The sequence below is a fragment of the Archocentrus centrarchus genome, chromosome 20 (assembly GCF_007364275.1).
Source record: "Archocentrus centrarchus isolate MPI-CPG fArcCen1 chromosome 20, fArcCen1, whole genome shotgun sequence".
Classification (NCBI taxonomy): domain Eukaryota; kingdom Metazoa; phylum Chordata; class Actinopteri; order Cichliformes; family Cichlidae; genus Archocentrus; species Archocentrus centrarchus.
This window is the reverse complement of record NC_044365.1, coordinates 10428207-10449635: the sequence shown is the minus strand read 5'-3', so window position 1 is coordinate 10449635 and position 21429 is coordinate 10428207. Positions and strand designations below refer to the sequence as shown.

Here is a 21429-nt window from a genome sequence, read left to right as displayed (position 1 = left end):
ATGTACAAAATGGGTGTTCTGATGTCATAAAGCTTCTACTCATGCTGGGATATTCATAAATGCATAAGCTAGCCAAAAGGGCTATAGGCATTTTTCAGACTGCACATCAACTGGCTTTAGAGGCTCCATAGTGTAATGGTTTACACATTGGCCTAACATGTGTCCATGATTCGAGACTGGGAGGAGACACAAAGTTTAATTTTTTTTTTTACAATTTGCCAAAACAAATATGTGGTATCTGCCATAGTAACACTTTGTGGATAAGGGTTAACTGGTTTATTATCAGTAGCAGGTTTGTAGTTCTGGGCAAAGTAGAAGACAGCATTGGTACATTTTACTGCTAGTTTTGGCCAGACAGAACTGGTCAAGAGCAGCAAAAGTTGTGATATAACGTGATTTATCACCTTAGTACCAATACATTAGCCATGAGCTGATGCTAAGCACAAACCCAGACAAGAAGGGTAAAATCACAAAGGGTTCTCCAGCTCTGCTCACCTACTTTGTGCTTTACACATCTCCTTTAAGGTAAGGATGGTAAGGACTGAACTACATTTCCAACATTAACTCAACATTAGACTCTTTAATACTCGTTAGAAAAATGTCGTTCATCATAAAAGAGAGGAAGGTTCTTTCTACAGCACTATTTTACCATCTGCAGAATTTTACTTCACATTTGTGTAACTCCTTCAAACTGCCCTCTTTTTTGATCTGGATTTAATACCGTATGAATGCATCTGATGCCCACAGTGAGTCCAGATTTTAAACCATGGTGATGATTAAAATCTTTAAAAGGGTCAAAGACCAGCAACAACTGTAGCCAAAGATGGAGCTTTGTGAAGACGGGCCTGTGTCGTTACCAGTAAGGGAACAATGGGTTGACAAGATCAGCTACCTCATCCTCCTGAGCGTCCTCCGTCGTTGAGGACTGCCGGCTGAGGCTCGTGCTCTGGGCAGGGCCCTGGTTCTTCCTCCGGATTGAGCTACGCGATTCGTCAGTGATACTCTGAATCTGATCGACGTGGCAAGGCCCAGAAAGGCAGCGGTAGATGAACAGGAAAAGGGGCCAGCAGTCATTTAGCTTCAGGCTGGGCCATGTATAACTTAAATGGCATTAAACACTGTAGACTGTTATTCATGTAATGACCCATAGCGTTTTTCTTTCTTTTTTTTTTTTTTTAATGCTACATGAATGAAAGAGTAAATAGGGTGTTGTGGTATGTGTGCTAGTAATTATTTTGCATGTAGACATTCACAAGCAAGATATTAACAATTGCATCCAGTAGCAATAAATGCCATCTTGATTAAGCATTTATTTGAGCTCATCTTTATGTTAAAGAAAATCTGCTGAACTTAAACGCAGCAACAGAAACAAACGGACTGAGTGCAGGTTTGTATTCCCATCTACTTTACCTCTCTCTCCCTCTCAGTCCTGGAAAGGTGCATCTGTTTCAGCATCTGGGACCTCTGCTCCATCACTAGTGTCTTCTCATAAGTGAAGGCTGAGATGTCATTGTCATGCTGTAAAGGAGAGGACAGAAACATGGTAACCAACATAAGTGATGTGAGAGGTGGGGAGGCCAACGAAAACCACAGCTGTTGGAGCAACGTGTGCTGCCATCCAAGCCGCATTATTTTTCAGGAAAGGCCTTGCTTATTTCAGCAAAAATAATTCCAACATATAGCACAAAAGCCTGGCTCCTTACTAAAAGAACCCATGTGCTAAAATGGCCTACACACAGCCCAGACTTCTCAAAACATTGGGCTCGTAAAGAAACAAAAAATATGACAAACTTGAAAAAGTTTAATAATAGCCATCGTGTTTCCCATTGCACTCAGCCATGAATCCCAGGATGTAATGCAGGACTATTCCTGGGTTAATACTCAAGTCTCACCATCTCTACTACTTCCACCTCTGCATCCAGTCGCAGGTGATAAAGGAACATCTGGAGATCTTTCTTCATTTGGATGCTGTTGTCATCCATCTGGGCTACAGTAAAGATGCGCATCTTGCACTTCCTCCACACCTGGAGGAGGGAAAGACACCATTATAACAGAAGCGATGGAGAAACAGTGTGGTGAACAGGATGGGGGGGGATAACAGGAAGGATAGATGGGTGTGAAAGAAAGGATCTGAGTGTGTATAGGAGGAAAGGAATAAGAAATAGAAGAATATGACTGTTGGGATAGTTTCAGGAATAAACACAATCCAAACCAACTAACCAACCTTGTGCTGTCGAATGAGGAAGGGCAGCAGCATCAGCAAGCCTCCGTCGTGAACCACCCACCACACATCAATAGTGCCCTCTCCTAGGCGGTCCAGGTTGGTGGGGAAACTGTCCACATTCTTAGCCACAAGTAAGGCCTGATGGGCTGCTGTGGTTTCCCGGATTGTCTCTGGATGAACAGAAGGAGAGACAGAGTGTCTATGAGAGAGAAATCACTGAGTCACATTAAGTCACGGCCATCTTGATGGATTATTTCACAGGCAGTTAAACCGTCACACATCATGTGCCATCTTTGTCTATGCTGCATTTTACACTAAACTCTGACATAAATTCTGTCAATGTGCACCTAATTTTGTAATTTTATACCAACACATATGCTCATACATACACATTCATTCTAAACCGTCTCCTGTACTGTACCTATGAAGTTCCTCCATGAATGTGAGTCATTGGATTGTTTCCAGGTTCCAGGCCAGGCCATCAGGACTGTGTTGTGCTTCATGCCTCCCAAGCCTGCAGACTGGATGAGGTGCGAGACACCATCTCTAAGGTTCGAAGACACTACAACATGACAGAATCCCTTGGTACGCTCTGCTGCCATGGAAGCCTTAATGTTCTGGAGAGAAAGTGAGAGAGAGAACAAACAAACAGAGGACGGGGAATTTATCATTGCACATAAAGGAGAGTAAAACTGATTCATTACTAATGCAGCACTAACTGAAGAGAAGATATCATAGCTACACAATAGCAAAGTTTCTCTGCTTAGCTAAGACAGCACTTCAGCAAACGTACTCAGCACTGTCACTCATATCCACTCAGGATAATGTCCACTGACGGATCTGAAAAATGAACATTCTTGGTCATCTGAAAAGCTGCTTCAGCAAAAACTGTTATTAACTAATTAAAAATGCCTCTGAGGATAAAAGTAAAATCAGGTTGACAGAATCATATGACTTGCTCAATATGGTCAGTAGGTAGCAGAGTTTATCTGTAGTAAGTGTCTGAAAAATGCTACAAGTCCAGCTTGACAGTATAGATTTTACTGTGGGTCCAGCGACGAATTTAAGGACTTAAAGCACAGATAGTAAAATAAGTAACATAACAGCAACTTCAGTGGGAAATGTCAATATAACGACAATATAGTTGTATGGCTTTTATTCGCACACCTGTGTGCCTACATTCCCACCATACCTGCTCAGCCCTCTTGGCCTCTGAATCTTTAGTGAGGTAGGTTCCCTGTAAAACATTCCCCACTATCGTCAGACCTTTCCCTGCCTTCAGCTGGGTGGTGAAGGACAGCAGGCGAGGGTGTTTGACAGCTTGATCTGAGTCCAGGTTCAGGAGCACCAACAGCTGAGGCCTAGACACATGAGGAAAGAGCAGAAAGAGGACAGAGTCAGATTCCATTTCCTCTCGTTTTTTTTTAAACTTTCAGATTAACAACAGCACCAGCAAATATTTTGTTTAGAAAATTACACAAATATTAAGTGCAAAAATTACAATTAAAGTGCAAGGCCTATAATTGTGTGAAGAAAGTTGTTCTTAAAGAGTTGGTGTGGCAGCATTGTTGTTACATTATCGGGTCTCACACAGCTATGCAGTGACATCAGTTGAAGGTAAACAGTGAAAAAGAAGAGCTATCACTGCCATCGCTACTGGTGGAAACTGGTTTGGAAAAAAGCCTACAAGGTCAGTCACTGTGAGCCTCACAGTATGAGGCTTATCAGCCTTTCCTGTCAGATTAGGTAGAGAACCAAAAGCTTAATCAAATTCATTCTCTGTGTCTATTCCTGTCTTGTTATTGTCCATCCCAACAGTGACAGGTGCCACAATGTCATCCCACCCCACACACACAAAACCTCCCATACCTCCAGTTCTTGGTGTGAGGTGGCGCATCCTCAAGTCGATTGAGGGCATAGCGGGCTGCATTAAGAGAGAGGCCTCGGATACCGTCACCCCACTCCTTCTCTGCCCTGTAGAGTAAAAGAATGATTGGTATGCACATAATGATAAAAGAAAGGCAGTGTATGCACTTCAGTGGTCTTTCTTGTTCATAGCTGAGCTGTTTTTGGTTGTAATTCAATTTTAGGGATGTGAGAGCTCCTTCAGCCCCTACACACAGTTTATTGTAGCAATATGACCACACTATAATGTTATATAACAAAATATATAACATTTTTTGTAAGCAAAAAATAAAACAAGCTGTTCAACAGCTTATATAGTATTGATTTAATTTCTTTGTATGTTGGCCTTCAATGAAGTGTGAAAAAATTCACACTTCATTTTTTCCCCTCGTCCTTTTCTGTGTGCTCAGTTTCTTGCTCACTTCCAGGATAGAACAACCTTACCCTCGGTATTCGATGTATTTGTAGATGCAGCCAGCGATGACCATAGCAACAATAGCATAATACCAGGAGGAGATGAACATAATAGCAAGACATAAGCTCATTCCGAGGAATGACAGAGCCCTGTAAGCAAAAGAAAGAGGAAAAAAAGAGAAAACACACACTTTATATTTAATTCAGGTTTTCTGTGTCCGAACTGAGAACAGCTCACAAGGGAGAGATGAGAGGCTTAGAATAGACTAATCAAAATCCACAGCTAACAATAGTGCTGTTTGCCATTGTCCTTAACCTGTGTTGTGGAATTAATCTCAGTAAAGTGTGTCACCAAATTAAATGGATGTGTCTGTGGCTGTGAAGGTGTCTGTGTGATTCCTGCCACCTGTCCCAAAATCTTTACAGGTTCCGGTGGAATCATGAAGCACCTTTCAACAGTCCCCTCTTAACTCTCAAAAAGAAAACAATTCAGCAGATACAGCACACCTGCAATGATGTTTAAGTCATCACCCACCAGTGGTAGTACTTGAAACGTGGTCTCCAGTTAGGTGTTCGCAACAGGGTCTGAACAGCACAGGCAAGGTTCACAAACAGGTAGCACATGAGGAAAAACCTGTGAGGGCAGAAGACAGCAATCCAAAAGTACTACTGTAAGTGGCTGGACACTTGAGGGATCACAGGCTTCATCTGCTGAGATGCTTTTATGGAAGGAGATCAGGTAATATTCCTGTAGATACTGACATTGAGAGGATCGGAGCCACAGAGTCCAGGGAAGCAATGAGAATGCCGATCTCACAGATCCCAGCAGTCAGCAGCAGAGCCCAGGTAGGCTCTCCGTTAGCCTTCCCATGTCCAAACACCTATGAGCAGATACAACCAAGAGTGAAAGCTGACGCACATCGGGATGAAAACAGCTTGGACTGCATTTGTGTCCGCTGTCTGAGTCCAACCTGTAGGAAGGGTACAATGCCATCTCGTGCAATAGCCTGCAGCAGACGAGGGGCGCCGGTCAAACTCTGCAAACCCGCCCCGCAGCAGGAGAAGAACGACCCGATCACAATAACCCAGGGAGAGGGCCACGACAGGGTGCCTATAACTAGGTTCCCCTTCACAGAGTCACCAAATCTGCAATGCAAAAACAATTACGTGGATTAAAAAAAAATGGTGATGTGATCTGGTTAATCATGAATACTGTGTAACATTTAACAAACACTGACTGACAGGATAAGTCTGGTGACATTTTTAATCTTGTTTAATTGTCCAAAAATCACATAAAAACTTAAAAACCAGCAATAATATGATCCTTCTAACAAGCATGAGGCTTCCATCAACACCATGAACACACTGGATTTAACATGATATGATATACAATATGTAATTGATTGCTTAAAGTATTGAAAATGGATTAAAGTTTTTGGTCTCTTTAAAGAGAACCTGGAGCCTAGTAACTGCATGTCTTTGGATTACGGGAGGATACCGGAGTACCTGAAGAAAACCCACGCAAACACGGGGCGAACATGCAAACTCCACGCTGACCCCAGCCAAGGTGGAATCGAATCTAGGAACTTCTTGCTGTGAGGCAGCAGTGCTAACCACCGTGCTGCCTTACTTTCATTTTCATTCACTGAAATTGCTAGCAGGGCTGGGCCATGTCATACTGTCTGGATAATACAGGTATACATTTTTTCGTGATATAAAATTCTCATATCATGATATTAATGCAGAGCATTTACATTCCCTTGTGCATCGTAACATTTTTAACACGTTAAACTCTTACTTATCTCGAAGCAGAACTCCCTCAATACAGGCGCCAAACAGAACCACGGAGCTGATATCTGGGATGCAGCTTTCAGGAGAACAAACTGAACCCACAGCAAAGCTACACAGACTGTAACGAGCTACATGCTGACAGGTGAATCATATTAGTCCTTAATTCTTTTAATTGTGTTCCTACCAGACCAGAAAAATCTAGGAACAGTGAGATAACCTTGCACTAACACATACACACACATTTAATTACAAGCTTTAAACCAAAACTTTTTCACTTTTTTGGATGAGCCTGTAATGACATTTTATATAATCAGCGTTCTGTGCGGCTTGTTACAATATCTGAGTTAGAGTGCAAAGTTTAAGGATACAGATGATGGAAGTGGTGGTGATAGCCAGGATGGTCCCAATAGGAATGGACTTCTGGGCGTCCCTCAAGTCACCTGAGCGGTTTGAACCAGCCATGATACCTGAGAGGTGAGGAGGTCACAACCCAAAACCAAACAGGTAATCTTTAGAAATGAAACCAAACTCTCAGCCACAGTGGACATTAAAGACCATTACACATATGCACACAAAATTGGTGCTCATGGCCCAATCTTACCAGTGACAGAGGGAAAGTAGATGCCGACTAGCAGTGTGAAGAAGGTGGTGATGTCGTTGACTACATAGGGCATATAAATGTCCTGGGCAGGGTCACCACTGTCAACAGATGTTAACTTGCTGACTTCCACCAGCATGCCCTGAGGACCATATAATGACCACATGTTTTCTACAAGAGAGACAGAAACACACTAATTATTACTCCAAACAACAACATAATGTGTTGTTTAAAGCCCAGGCACGCAGCGCATGCACTCCCAGGACACAAAATGACAAGAAGGGATGAGGAGCAGGACAATCCTTTGCATGCTACCCTGAAAAAAAAGGATGAATCTGCCAAAGTGATCAAGGCTTCCTGTTACTGATTACAGGTCTCAGTAGCTCTTAATGGGGTGCACATGATTTTCAAAAAACTTGACCTTTGACCTTGAGGTTCCTGAGATTCAAACTCATTTGAGATTTTATATAGATGCATCTATGGTGTGAATTTGAACCTCATAGGTCAAATCGTTCAAGTTATTATATCACAAAGTTGAAAGTTGTACACCTGCCCACCCGGCTGGGTGACAACGGTACCCTATCAGCCTTTATAGGCTGAGGGCTAAAAAGTGCTACAGTATATAAGTACCAGTCCAGTTACTACTTCCATTTAGTTGGCTAATCCTTCAAATCCACACATACAATAACATCTATGTTTTTTCTTCCTCCACAGATACTTTCACATGCTGCATATAAACAGCTGAATAGTTTTGTAACCATCCAAAGAAATGTTTGCTATTAATAGCAGTCTGAGTAAATAAACAAATACAGTACCAGTCAAAAGTTTGGACACACTTAGCCGAATGGCCAAACTTTTGACTGTTATTGTAAAAAAATGAAACATAAACAAATCATTAATAAAGGTGAGACTGCTTCAGACCAAAAAGTTAAATTGATCTGAAACTAAATACATTTCATAGAAAGGATGCGGTGGTCAGTAAAATAATTATCTATTTTACGAACACAGTAAAATGAACAAAATTTTTTCTATTAAATTAAACAACAATCCTTTATTTTTATTACTAGGAATAACTAACCCAACTATTACTGATAAATCTAACAGAAAGCTTTACAGAATGTTAACTTTCTGTGCAAGAAAATGTCTTCTCCTTAACTAGATAATGGAAAAAAGATACAATGTCAGAAGGTTATCTTGAATTACGCATCTCTTGATTATCTGACATGCAGGCTGCACGACAAAGATGATGTTTTTGTTAAAACATCATCTTTGTTTTGTTAAAATGTTTGTCTAGGTTTTTTTTTTGTTGTTTATAATTGTTGAAAAAATTAATAAATATCTATTTAAACAAAAAGATGATGTATGGAATCACTCAGCACCTGCACAAACTTGCTCCAGTTGCTTCAAAAGAAATATGACAAGAATGCATCTGCACTGAATGTTGGGAATAAAAGCAGTTCATGGCCAGCAGTTACATAACACGCGCTGTGCTCAGATTTTGCACCGTATTCAAAAAACGAGGGCAAATCATGACTGTGTACATTCCTGTGGAGATTATGCAAACATTCTTCAGGCATTTTCTTTTACATTTTCCAGCAAGTGTTCAGTGTGCCTGATCGATGAGAATAAGTGAGACACCAAGAAAATCTGTGTGATTCCAACAAGTACACACATATCTGGGTAAGTGGAAAAGTTTACATTGATCAAACTGGATATTATAGTGAAACCAGGTGAAAGAGAGCGCTCAGAGAGGAACTTTTTAAATTCTTCCACATGTGCACACATGGCTACTAAAGTCTGGAGAGGAAAAAACTGCATTCCAACCTGAAATGACTCCGCTGGTCAGTCCAGGGATGCCCTGCAACACGGTCACATTGTTGCTTTCAAAATAGTCGTTGCACGTGTCATTGAGCTGAGGCCCATTACAGAAGAGGGACCACAGTTTGGTAGTAACTGTCACGTTGTCTATAACCTCAGTCTTAAGACACTTGTCAAACTGGTGGTTCTGCAGGGTGCGATTCCCCAACATGCACACACTATGTGGAGGGAGAGAGACATTTTAATGAGGCACGGCAATTAAACTGAAATACAGTGTTTTCACATGCTGAAATGTCAAGTGTTGACTCACGGAAAGTCTGGTGGTTCAAAGATGGTCTTGATGACTCCAGCATAAATGGCAAGGATGGAGAGAATAACACAAGCCAGGAAGACTAGTGCCAACTTGTTGACATATTTCACCCCGACAAACACAACTACTGCCATCAGTGCCAGGCAACATGTGCCATAAACACGCATGTTGTTTAGTAGGGCATCCATCTCATTCTCCTTTTTCTCTGCCACAAAGATGGCTGCTTTAGGAACCATGTAGGTCTGAATGGGAAAAGGATGGAGACAAGACAACACAGATAAAAAATACAAAATTGTCACCTTGAACGAGAAGCCAGTTCATTTTCTGTTTTTTTTTTTCTTTTTTTTTCTATTTTTATGTTCAGACTCAAGAAAATCTTTTTGTAGCAATTAATGTAAGAAATAAATTCCAGTCAGGACCAATATAGTCAAAAGCACAGTGACATTTCCATCTGGAGTCATTTATATTTGTGGTTATGGCTCTGTTTTGTTCTGGTTCCTGGGTCATAAAATGGGGAAAGCAGCCACAAGACCACAGCACAGAGCAGAGTATGCATAAATAACAAGTATAGAAAATGGAAGAACTCAGACACAGCATCAAAAAGAGAAGCTGGGCAACAAAGGAGCCTGCAAATGTGCAGCTGCTTGCTAAAACCGCTTAAATAGCATACCCTCTATGAGATAGCCAACTGGATATGTAGAAGGGTATGAGAGAAGTCACAAGTTGTTGCGCACTGAGATCACGTGATCCACCGGAACTCCAGCTGACCATGATTCTTGAGCCCGTTTCAACTACCACTATGCTTGATGAATATTTAAATCTAAATGCAAACAGGTTTTACTCACCAGTAGAATCTCAATGGTACCCAGGATGTACATGGAGCCAGCAAAGGTTGTCCCCAGGTAAAAACAGAGACCCACCGCTCCACCAAACTCTGGACCCAAAGACCTGGAAATCATGTAGTACGAGCCTCCAGCTGGAAAGCAAAAAAATAGGGAATGAGGGAGGGGATATTAACATCTGTTAAGCAATCATTTCATGAACATGATTTTAAATGTTTTGGTCAAACCCCAAGGCTTCAATTGCATTGACTATCCAACCCACATGCCATTAAATGCAGCTTCTGTGCAACACAAGTGGGTATTATTATTCAAATAACCACAAGACAAATCAACATTATCTTACTTTGTCCTTTCATCATTCTTTATTGAGAAAATACCAGAGCAACTTACCTGGCACGACACCATTAGTAGCAATGGCACTCATGGATATGGCTGTCAACATAGTCTGTGGAGAGATGAGAGTAATGAACAAAAGCTTCAGGATAAAAGCTTTATAGCTGAAGACCCTACAAAAATGGTTCAAGTCATCTAAACAACAACAACAAAAAAAGAACAGCAAAAACCAAGAACACAACCCTAACGTCCTTGTCCACCCTCTAGTTCTTTATTTTCATGAATTTTCCAGATTTTCCAAACAATGGGACCCTCTGTGGATTAATGTAACATTTAGTCTCTTGAAATACATCTTACGGGCTTATGCTTTAAATCTTTTGGATTGGTAACAGATACGAGCTCTTCCATGAAATCAGTCATTATGGCAGAGGATATTTACATCAGCCTGTTACCTAACCCAGCTTCCGGATGACAGAAAGGAGAGAGCAGAGAGAAGGGCAGATAAGAGTTACAAAGAAAAAAGGAGAAAAAGAGATTAAAGTTAAAACTTAAAAGGGTAAAGGAAAGAATGATGGAGTATAGCATGAAAGTTAAAGAAAGGACAAATTAGAGAGATGAAAGGGGGGGAGGAGGTGCAGAGAAAGGGCAAGGGCATGACCAAAATAAATCTTGTGCTCTTTGCTCGATGTCCTGTTTAAGGTGTCAGACAGGCTGGAGTAAAGCCAATTAGCTGACAGTTTTACTCCCTGCTTCCACTGAAACCCTAAGCAGCTATACACCAACTTGGACTTGACCACAAATGATGCAAGAATTTAAAGTACAGAACTGTGTTCACTGATGACATTATTCCCACTGTTCCCACATCATGTGGACCCATTTGTTACTGTAAAGCTATCTGCCATGTGTCAGGAATTTCCAGTGATGCTGAGAGTTATAAAATATTCTCAACTAGAACTGAACACTGAGCTCTTTGAAACTCAGTGTTAACCAATACATATCGTACCAGCCTTAAGTCTGGACACATGGATGGATAAGTTTTTCCAAACTTTGGACTGGTACTGTATGTTTGTATTAAACATATGCATCTGTCCCCCTAAAAAGAGACTTTCATTCTTGGACTCTACTAGAGTAGCTCTGCGTGAGTCACTATTCAAAAATAACCATTATTTAGCTTTTTATTTCCAGTTTATTTCCTTACCCATCCTTTTAAACTAACTTTGTTTTGATTGGCTGTCCTTAGCAAACATAAGCTTTAATTATCAGGTGAGTAGGGCTGTGTGCCTGAGATGACCATATTAAGGATATCTACTGTCATTGGCGAGTAGGAAAAAAAGCGTGAAACTGAGCATTTAGAGCAGTCAAAGGGACTACTTACAAATATACACACCTCATTATTCAAAACTTAGCTGTTTAATATAGCATCCACCACTGATAATGATCAAATTGATAAAATGGGCAAACTAACTATCAGCCCTTTGATCAGCAAGCAACACATAAAGCAAAATAGTTGCACACCTATTGGTTAGCACAATTATTTTGATCAATCCGGAGATCATGATTATTTACTCACTGATTTTAGTGACAAAAGCGTTTTTATTGCACTTGTCACGTAAACACAACACTGCTTCTGCATTCATGTGTGCAACATTCATGCTAATGTACAAATCTCTGCATCAAAATAAAACTGGTCCTCCTCGTTCACCTAGAAAAAGCGCTCTGTAAAGCTAGGACATCTTGCTACTAAACAGAAAATAAGAGCAACCTTAGGTTTCTTTTCAGCCTGGCTGACAAAGAGTCAGAGCTCTTTCTTCACAAATAAAATTTTAACCATGAGAGAAAAAATTATTCACAGCCATCACACAGATTTAAAGTATCATTATATACAGCTGCTTTCAGTACTGCTGATATTTGATGTTTCTGAGTTAACTTCAATAGTTACTTCCTCCATTTCTACAAGACTGCTCAAAGAAGTCCTACCATTATTTAATACTTCAATCTTAAATATGATCAGTCTATATTTATTAATGGGCTACGCATCACAGGCCTTTAATGTGGTAGTAGGCAAACCATTACTTAAAAAATTAATCACTCAGCCCAGCTGTCTTGAAAGAGTAGTTGAAAAACAGCTAACTGATCATCTGCAGAGGAATGGTTTCAATCAGGTTTCAGAAGAAGGTAACAAATGATCATCAGTAGGCATTAAAGGTACTGCGCTGGAGTGGTTTGAATAATGTTTGAATAATATTTATCAATATACCCCAGTTTGTTCATGTAAATGGGGAGTCTTCAACACACACCAAGGTTAATTATGGAGTTCCACAGGGTTCTGTGCTGGAACCAATCTATAACACATACATGCTTCCCTTAGGCAGTATTATTAGAAAGCATTGCATACATTTTCATTGCTATGCAGATGATACCCAGCTTTATCTATCCATGAAGCCAGATGACACACATCATTTAGTTAAACTACAGGAATGTCTTAAAGACATAAAGGCCTGGATGACCTCTAATTTCCTGCTTCTAAATTCAGATCAAACTGAAGTTCTTGTACTTGGCCCTACAAACCTTAAAAACATGGTGTCTAACCAGATATTTACTCTGGATGGCATTTCCTTGGCCTCCAGTAACACTGTGAGGAATCTTGGGAGTCATTTTTGACCAGGATATGTCCTTCAATTTACATATTAAACAAATACATAAGACTGCTTTCTTGTACTTGCGCAATATTTCTAAAACTAGAAACATCCTTTCTCAGAGTGATGCTGAAAAACTAGTTCATGCATTTATTACTTCTAGGGTGGACTATTGTAATTCATTATTATCAGGCTGTCCTAAAAGCTCCCTGAAAAGCCTTCAGCTGATCCAAAATGCTGCAGCTAGAGTACTGACAGGGACTAGAAAGAGAGAGCATATTTCTCCCATATTGGCTTCTCTTCATTGGCTCCCTGTTAAATCTAGAATATAATTTAAAATCCTTCTCCTCACATACAAGGTCTTGAATAATCAGGCCCCATCTTATCTTAAAGACCTCATAGTTCCATACTGTCCCAATAGAGCACTTTGCTCTCAGACTGCTGGCTTACTTGTAGTTCCTAGGGTATTTAAGAGTAGAGTAGGAGGCAGAGCCTTCAGCTTTCAGGGCCCTCTTTTGAGGAACCAGTTCCCAATTTGGATTCGGGAGACAGAAACCCTCTCTATTTTTAAGATTAGGCTTAAAACTTTCCTTTTTGATCAAACTTATAGTTAGGGCTGGATCAGGTGACCCTGATTGCTCCCTTAGTTATGCAGTGTTTTTTCTTCACTTCCCTCTTTTCACTTTCCATTATTCCATTTAATCATTAGTAATTAATTTTAAACTCTCTCCCATGTGTGTCTTTTGTCCTCCCTCTGCTCTATTCTCTTTCCCCTTACCCCCAACCGGTCAGGACAGATGGCTGCCCCTCCCTGAGCTTGGTTTTGTTGGGTATTTCATATCCACTGTTGCCAAGTGCTTGCTAACAGTGCGTCATCCGATTGTTGGGGTTGTCTCGCTAATATTTTAAGCACCTTGAGGCGACATGTTTTTGTCATTTGTTGCTATATAAATGAAACTGAATAGCAAACATGAGCTGGCAAAGAGATCTGCTGATGTACCAGGATTGCAGCTGTGTTTACTTTGTGACCTGTCTGAACAAACATGATTATTTTTTTACCTCAATGTATGCATCATTAATTCATAGCAATAAAATCATTAGCAATACAGAATCAACATTTGGTAATCTATGCATATTCAAATATAAATAAATAGGTTTAGGAATGGAAATGAATTTCAGGTTTGATTGCTTGTACAACCAGTGTTACTCTTTGCTATTCTTGGTCACTGTGAGTTAAGTTGACAATGCTATGCCCATTAGAAGATTTAATTATGAGTCAAAAAGCATTTAACTGGGACTAGGGTGTTTTTCCTTTCTACTTTGCCTGATTAAGCTGAAATAATCCACTGCCTGCCGTGGGATTGGCGAATATAGCTACTGTGTGGGTGTGCACGCTGCCATGTTTCTGACAGTTTGCAGATGGACGGATTACAGCCAAGCCAGGTACCATTAGAAGCTAGACGAGCAGGAGAAATGGAGAGTCGCAGTGGCTAAATATAGGAGGGATCAGTGGCCACTAAGTCAACTTGCCAGCCATTCATTACTGCCATCAACCATTGTGACTGTCTGCCATTAAAAACTGTATCCAAAATCAGCAAAAACACTCAGCCTCTCACATACAAACACTTACATAATCCAGCACATCATCATTCTAATTACTTAAAAGCTAAATATCTTGATAAAGAACAAATAATATTAATTTGAAAAGTAGAGGAAGAATAGCTCCTTTCACTTCCTCGTCTTCTATCATTGACCAAGACATGAAAATGGCTTCCAATACAAGACATAATCAGAAAGTATATGAAAGGCTGGTTTCAGACGTGGCACGGAGAATAAAAAAACCATCAAATGTTACTGTGCAAATAACCAATTATACTGCCTTTGTTGTAACTCAGCTTGGACTTAGATTACATGCCGTATATTTCTGTCACATGTACTGTTACAGTGTTCAAAGAATAAGGTCAGCACATGTGTAACTAATCCCAGTGGGCCAAAGTTTTCTGACAGTTGTTTTCTACTTTGGATCCTTATGTGACAGATCATGTCAGACACACAGCTGTGGCTGTTCTTAACCTTCTTCTTCTTAAAGAGAGAGAAAAAAAAAACAAGTACTCACACATGAGCAGCACAAGCCGACAATAGCCAAGGACTCCAAGATGCCAGCAGTGCCAACAATCCAGGTGAGACGCAGAAACAGGATGACCCCCAGAATATTCTGAAGGCACGGGAGGTAGACACCCATGAATGTCCCCATTTGAGGGCTCTGTAGAGGGGGGAAGGGGAAGGGGTGATTAGGGAGAGAAAGGACAACAGAAAAACAGAAACAAAGAAAGAGAAAAGAGGAAAAATAAAGGAGTGAAAGGTTAGAAAAACTGTATACATTGTTAAACGCTTATTTAAAACTAATCCCACAGATGTACAACCACAAAACCAAAAACTGAGTTGCAATAAACATTAACACATAAAACAAAAAAGGACTGAATACAACACAGTCAGTAACATCATAACATCAATATCTCCTCTACAATCATGTCAAAATTCAATTCCATTCTATTTCCTTTAAGGAACTTTTGCAACAACAAGCAAAAAGGGCCCTTACAAGGACCGCCTTGCATTAACAAACAGCTACCTTTTTAGTCATCTACCTCCAAATGTACAGCACCAGTCCCACTGTTTCAAACAAAGAGCTGCAAGAATGGTGTCAGTTTCATCCACTTCTTTCTTTAATAAGATGTTCCTAAAAACCAGTGGGAGGTGCTCAAGTCCCATTTCTATGCAGCGGACAGGCTGGGGCAACTGGCATGGGACTGGAGCTGTGGTTACAAAAGCATCTATGTGCTGCATGGCAGCACTGTAGAAACTTCTCTTTTTAAAGATTGACAAAAAATTGAACATCGACGGATAGACCAAAGGAAACGACGGTAGAAATTAGGGCTTGTGCTGGACTGCTGATGATGTTTCTGTTCTTATTTCATCTTTGAAAGGAGCTTTACCATGTGCTCTGAGCCAATAAAAGAGCTCAGGTCATAAAAGCCTGAAAGAAAACTGTTTCTTATAAATTACAGTGTATTTGTCCACAAATTAAAGATGAACAAGCACACAGAAGGTTAAAGAAAAGACAATAAAGGTGCACACAAACAGAAAGAGTTGAGAATAAAACAAACAGCAGTGGCTTCATCGGTCAAAGACCTTGTTGTGTAATGACAGTTCAGCAGATTTAAAGGAACAACTGTTAATATGCAACTGTACATTACCATATATGTGATGTATGCAAACACTACCAAAATGCCAATACAGTGTCTAAAACAAGGCTTGTTGCTTTACCTTAACAGCTTTCTTTTTTGGCCCCTCGTCATCATCAGCCTCCTCGTGCTCTTGTGCACCCTGTGTGAGATTGGTGTAGTTTGCCAGTTTACTGAGGAAGGATGATACCATGGGGTTGCTGTCCATTTCCTCCTGAAATAAAGAAATAGATTTTTAACAGCTGAACAGCAGCAGGGTTGTACAAATTATCTTTTCAAAGTTACATTAAATGGGAACTTTCATACTCGTTTCCAGCTCCGTTATTATTTCTAGGGCAGCCTTGCAGGATTTGCTGCTCAAAATAATTATTTTTTATCTTAAACTGGGCTTCGGTGGAGCCTCTCAGTTCATCTACTGTCTGAAACATCTTTGCTTTAAGCCACCTTCCTTCTGACTGGCTGACCCTTAAAAAAAAAAAAAAAAGAGGGCTTCTGTGCTCACTCAGCTATGTACTTGAGATAACCATATTCATGAAATCTGCTCTCATTAACATCATACCGAGCCAAGAGTAGTTTCAGTTTTAGTGTTTCAAGCAAGACAAAGCTTGAACTTTTGGCTTGCAGGAATTATATGTTCACGTTTTAATTATAAGGATCCACCATTTTATCTCAATATCATTGAGGAAAAAAGTTTGAAGTTTAATTTAGCCTTTGGATAGACAGTTATCACAGGAAGTCTTTCATGTCCAGAATAAACAGTGCAATATTTAGTTTTGATCTTTCAAAGCATCTCTGAATAGCATTCCTGGATCAACTTCAGATCCAGAAGCCGCAGTGCCTTATTGATTCTATACAAGAGCCATGACCACAGAGCACCAAGGTCTGCCAGATGGCAGAGCAAAGCACCGGGCAAAGGGTCAGCTGAATGAACTTGAAGGAATGCACCGGCTTTTATAGCAAATAAACTTCTTGACTGACACGCTGCTGAGCTAAGAGCAAATTGGTGCTTTTACCTCTGTGAGTTCTATTCATGTAGTTCACCACAACTTAAGACTGTTGTTCCAGCATACTTGGCATTAATGGATGGTTTGAACTTCATAGACTAGCTCTCATTTAAGCTGCAGATAAGATTCAGGCAGTGAATGTTTACTTAAATAGGGTTCTGGTCAATTTATAGTTTTACTGCACAGTTTGGGCTTTCTCCTTCATAGCTTAAACACAGTCACATTTCCTTGTGTAGTGAAACATCCTCCTTGGCTTGTGTATCATGGATCCATCCATATGATAAAACCTGGGCAGTTACCTCAAAAAGTGCCATGTTGGTGCCATCGTAGCTGTTGCCTTTGTCATCTGTGTTGTTGATAAAAGGACTGTTTTCCTTTGGCACACCATCACCTGTGGAAACACAGCACAGTTTTCTCTTTATAGGAAATGCAGTGAAGGTTTAACACAACATATGACCAAAGCACAATATAGCTGGTGACACATTAAGAACAATGGTAAATGATCTGTAGGAACGGTTTCATTTCCTGCTGAAAAACATACATAAAATCGAATCAGACCTCTGCATTAGAAAAACAGGGCATCAGAGGTCATACCAAGTGACTAGTTTGGTTCATAATGCAGTTGTATGATCTCGCATGACTCCTCCCTGTCCCTGATTAACTCAGGGGGGCTGGCAGTTCAAGGGCCCACCAAACATTTGTGCCCTATATATTTGATGATCCAGGCATGCATGGATGGACTCAAACTCCACAGTCTCAAACTGCAGCTGCTCTTCTAAACACCCCTCAACCTGCTTAGATCGGCCCTCGAGCTCACAGGGGGTCTCTAGAGCAGCACAAGGACTAGCTGAGGTACAGAACAGTTTGACTCGGTGAAGAAGCAGTTGAATAATACTGGGGACCACCACAAAGGCGATGTGACCATGCTAATAACATAAAATGGAAAAGGCCAGGGCGAACACAGACAGAACTTTCAAAAGGACAATGAGGGTGCTGCCCACGAGTCAAGCCATTGTGGATGGTGTTATTTCCAAGGGATCAATTAAAAAGCTCAACTGCTAACTTGGGGAAATTAATAATATAAGATTGACTTGGCCGATCACAGATAGCCAGAACAGTTCTTCCAATCGAGCAGCAGTTTGAAAATAAAACAAACATATTAAAATTGAATCAAGCTTTCTTTAGACAGTACAATCTGTTAGAAAATGACTCGATCATATCCAATCCATATCCTGAGGATGGATCAAAGATTCACTTTCATTTCATTCATTCACAGATTTTTTTACCCTACAGAAAAAAAATGTAAAAATCTAAAATTAACACATTACTTGTTACTGTCAGTGGCTCCTGGTAACAATAACCTGATGTATTCAATTTCTTTTCTGGACACAGTGGATACTGCATACACCAAAACCACTTTGGCCTCACACTTGTGCATCTGACTTTTATACATTACAGTTTTTAATAACCCAGATCATGACGAGGACTTATCATAATATGGAAAAATAATTTATACCTAAACTAGAAATTAAGTCTCACTCTATATGTGCAAGGAAGGCACCGATATCAAAGACATAACCACTGATCATCCATTCAGATCGCACAAAACACATTTAATATGCTTAAAAAGACATGACACTGCAAACAAGAAAATGAAACAAAATGATGCATATAAAGGCAACCTGAGAGGAAAATACGATAGAAGACATGGTCGCCATGTTTTGGATTTCATCAAGATTAATAACACCAGTTGTTTTATGGAGTGTGGCAGAAGTTTTGAAACACATCATCTTTCCTGCGTGTCTACTTTGTCAACCACACGATGAATCTCATAGTTGTCCCGTGTCACCCACAGCAACCCAGCCGTCTTCAGAGGGGACATTTCATCACCAAGCTGTGAATCACATCTTTGCTGCTCGGGCCGACAAACTACACAGGAAAGCACGGAGCAAATGTTTTGAACGGAGAGTGTAGGGGCTAAGACACATGCGTGTGTGTGTGTGTGTGTGTGTGTAGGTGTGTGTCCCATTCTATTAGATTAATTTGGAGGTAATTACATTATAGTTTCAAAATAAAACCTGTGTGAGAAGTTAAAACAAAGTTTAAGCAGTTGAAGTCTGCTGTGCAACAAAGAGACTAAAACAGTCAAATCTAAGTTGTGCATTTGTGACCAATAAAACACTATAAATAAAGTCCAATAAGACAAAAAAAAATAAAGCAATAAATATGAGCTTCAAATGGAACTTAAGAAAAACAAACAGAGGTGGCGTTTATAGAGTTCATACCAAAGCACCCACGCAGAGCGAACCCACCACAGAAGACAGAAACTTAACTGGACAACTCCTTTATCCTGACACAACAAATGTTAGCTATAGTTTGCACAAAAAGCCACAATACAAATATATAAGCTGCTTTCATACATACTACTTTTACAGATAAAAACTTCTAAAAAGACTGCAGAGAGGAGGTGATGAATGGAGTCTAAGCAATCCAGCTCTTTCCTTTTAACTCAAAGAACGTATTATTATTCTTACAAAAATGTTGCTCTATTTCAGAGGGCTGATTCTCATTATTTCTATTCCTGATAAGTTGGTTACATATTTGATGAATAAAAAAAGCCAACTACAACATGAGGAAAAAGAAAAAATCCCCATTAAGACTACCCAGTGGCCAAGCTGGTCTGATTACATTACTTATTTTCTGATAAAGCATTTAAAGCTTAATTGACGTTATTAATTTACAAGGAAAAGCAGAAAATCTCAACATTTGAATCCATAGACTGTTTGGCATTTTCAACTGAAAAGTAGCTTGAAAAATTAGTGGATTCAAATCTAAGTATCTAATAAAGTTGTTGGAAGCTGTTGGAAGCCCAACGTGATGGTATAAAATTACTAAATTCTACTTTATAATAATGAACCTCTCTGTGTGTGATGAGCTCATCGGAGCAAAAAAACCCCAAACAAACAAAACAAAAAAAAAAGCAAAAAAATGTAAACACTGGCCCCAAAAATCAGTACATCTCCCCACCCATTTAGATTGATGAGTTAGTCACAACCAGTCAGTGCTGCGCCTCTTCATTCATGAGTGAACCTGCCCGGTGAACTCTAGCTGCAGTGGGGATTTCATGGGTAACTTTTACTGCTTGATCCAGCTGCAGGGGGAATAAGAGGCTTGCAGAGTGGCTTAGCCTGCTGGTAATCACAGAGAAAGTCATTATGTCCTTGTACTGTGACGCTCTGTAACAGAGTGTACTATGTGGGACAGCACATAGAGAATATAAAGTAGGGACACAATATTTCATGAAGTGTGGCTATCATGGAATGAATTTAAGGTAAAGCACAGGTAAGGGCAAGGTGAGGGTGGGTCAGCCAGTCATCACTTGGCTCTGCTCAATGCTACACGCCATTAGTTGTCTTAAATGACTCTGGCTAAATCCTCTTTGAGACCACGCAGCAGGCTAAAACTGGCAATGTTTCCAAATCAGGTGAGGTTTCTGTTTTAAGTCCATATGTAAGGTGGTTAAGACGTCAGTCAGGAAGCGAAAAGAACGGTTCACCTCTCCTTAAGGGAAGGAGGGATCTTTGGTAATACAGCTCCACGCTGTAGTTAAGACACCCTTGATGGAGCTTTCAATGGCACATCATTTCTCCAATAAGCAGGTATTAAGCCAAGATTATTTTGTCAATCATTTTCAACATCAAGAGCATTTTTATGATTTTTTTTATGCTAAACTCCAGATTTGTTTGTTTTTTTAACTGAAAAGTTCACAGCGTTAGATAAAATTATCAATGCTCAAATACACAAGAAACGTGTAGTGCGTGGTGTGGTCTTTAAAGTTATTTAATAAAAGCAATCTGCATAAAAATGCATGGCTCATTTACCACAAGCCACAGAAACCACATGAAACAGAAACCACAATTTTTTCAGGGGGAAAAAAGTCCCACTGATGACGTCTCAAAAACTCACAATAACTCATATACAAATACAAATATGATACACTTGGTGTTACAGGGTTAAGAGCTTTCATTAGCATAAAAAAACAAAAAAACAATGATGTTAATTTTATACATGTATTTTTTCTCTGCTCTTTCATTTGTATCACATTATTTTTTGTCTGACGTGAAATTTGCCATCACCTCGAACCTACTGTTAATTAAATCTGCAATCTCATGGTCCTTTGCTCTAAAAATACCTTAACTGGTCTGTGTGTGGTAACAAATTTGTCTTGAGGTCATCAAATCCTCCAGTGACCTTAAGACGCTCTTCACCATCCTAAACAAAAAAAAAAAAAAAAAGTGCCAGCTGCCACAAA

At 40.0% G+C, this 21429-nt stretch overlaps 1 protein-coding gene across 6 annotated transcripts in view; it reads right to left on the bottom strand.

The window, feature by feature from the left end:
- The window catches only part of slc12a7b (solute carrier family 12 member 7b), a 64908-nt gene that overhangs the window by 7364 nt on the left and 36115 nt on the right, over positions 1-21429 (bottom strand). For 4 of the 6 annotated variants that reach the window (XM_030756477.1, XM_030756478.1, XM_030756479.1 and 1 more), the window contains exons 2-22: positions 17417-17508; positions 16196-16327; positions 14988-15134; positions 10293-10347; positions 9906-10036; positions 9061-9302; positions 8757-8968; positions 6936-7103; positions 6703-6801; positions 6342-6399; positions 5515-5689; positions 5306-5424; positions 5079-5177; positions 4574-4693; positions 4094-4198; positions 3417-3585; positions 2646-2841; positions 2225-2394; positions 1893-2024; positions 1411-1518; positions 893-1009 (exon numbers count right to left, since the gene is read on the bottom strand). In XM_030756477.1, the coding sequence (XP_030612337.1) occupies positions 893-1009; positions 1411-1518; positions 1893-2024; positions 2225-2394; positions 2646-2841; positions 3417-3585; positions 4094-4198; positions 4574-4693; positions 5079-5177; positions 5306-5424; positions 5515-5689; positions 6342-6399; positions 6703-6801; positions 6936-7103; positions 8757-8968; positions 9061-9302; positions 9906-10036; positions 10293-10347; positions 14988-15134; positions 16196-16327; positions 17417-17508 (2846 nt within the window). The remainder of the gene's footprint in view (positions 1-892; positions 1010-1410; positions 1519-1892; positions 2025-2224; positions 2395-2645; positions 2842-3416; positions 3586-4093; positions 4199-4573; positions 4694-5078; positions 5178-5305; positions 5425-5514; positions 5690-6341; positions 6400-6702; positions 6802-6935; positions 7104-8756; positions 8969-9060; positions 9303-9905; positions 10037-10292; positions 10348-14987; positions 15135-16195; positions 16328-17416; positions 17509-21429) is intronic. The other 2 variants (XM_030756480.1, XM_030756481.1) reach the window with 1 other exon arrangement.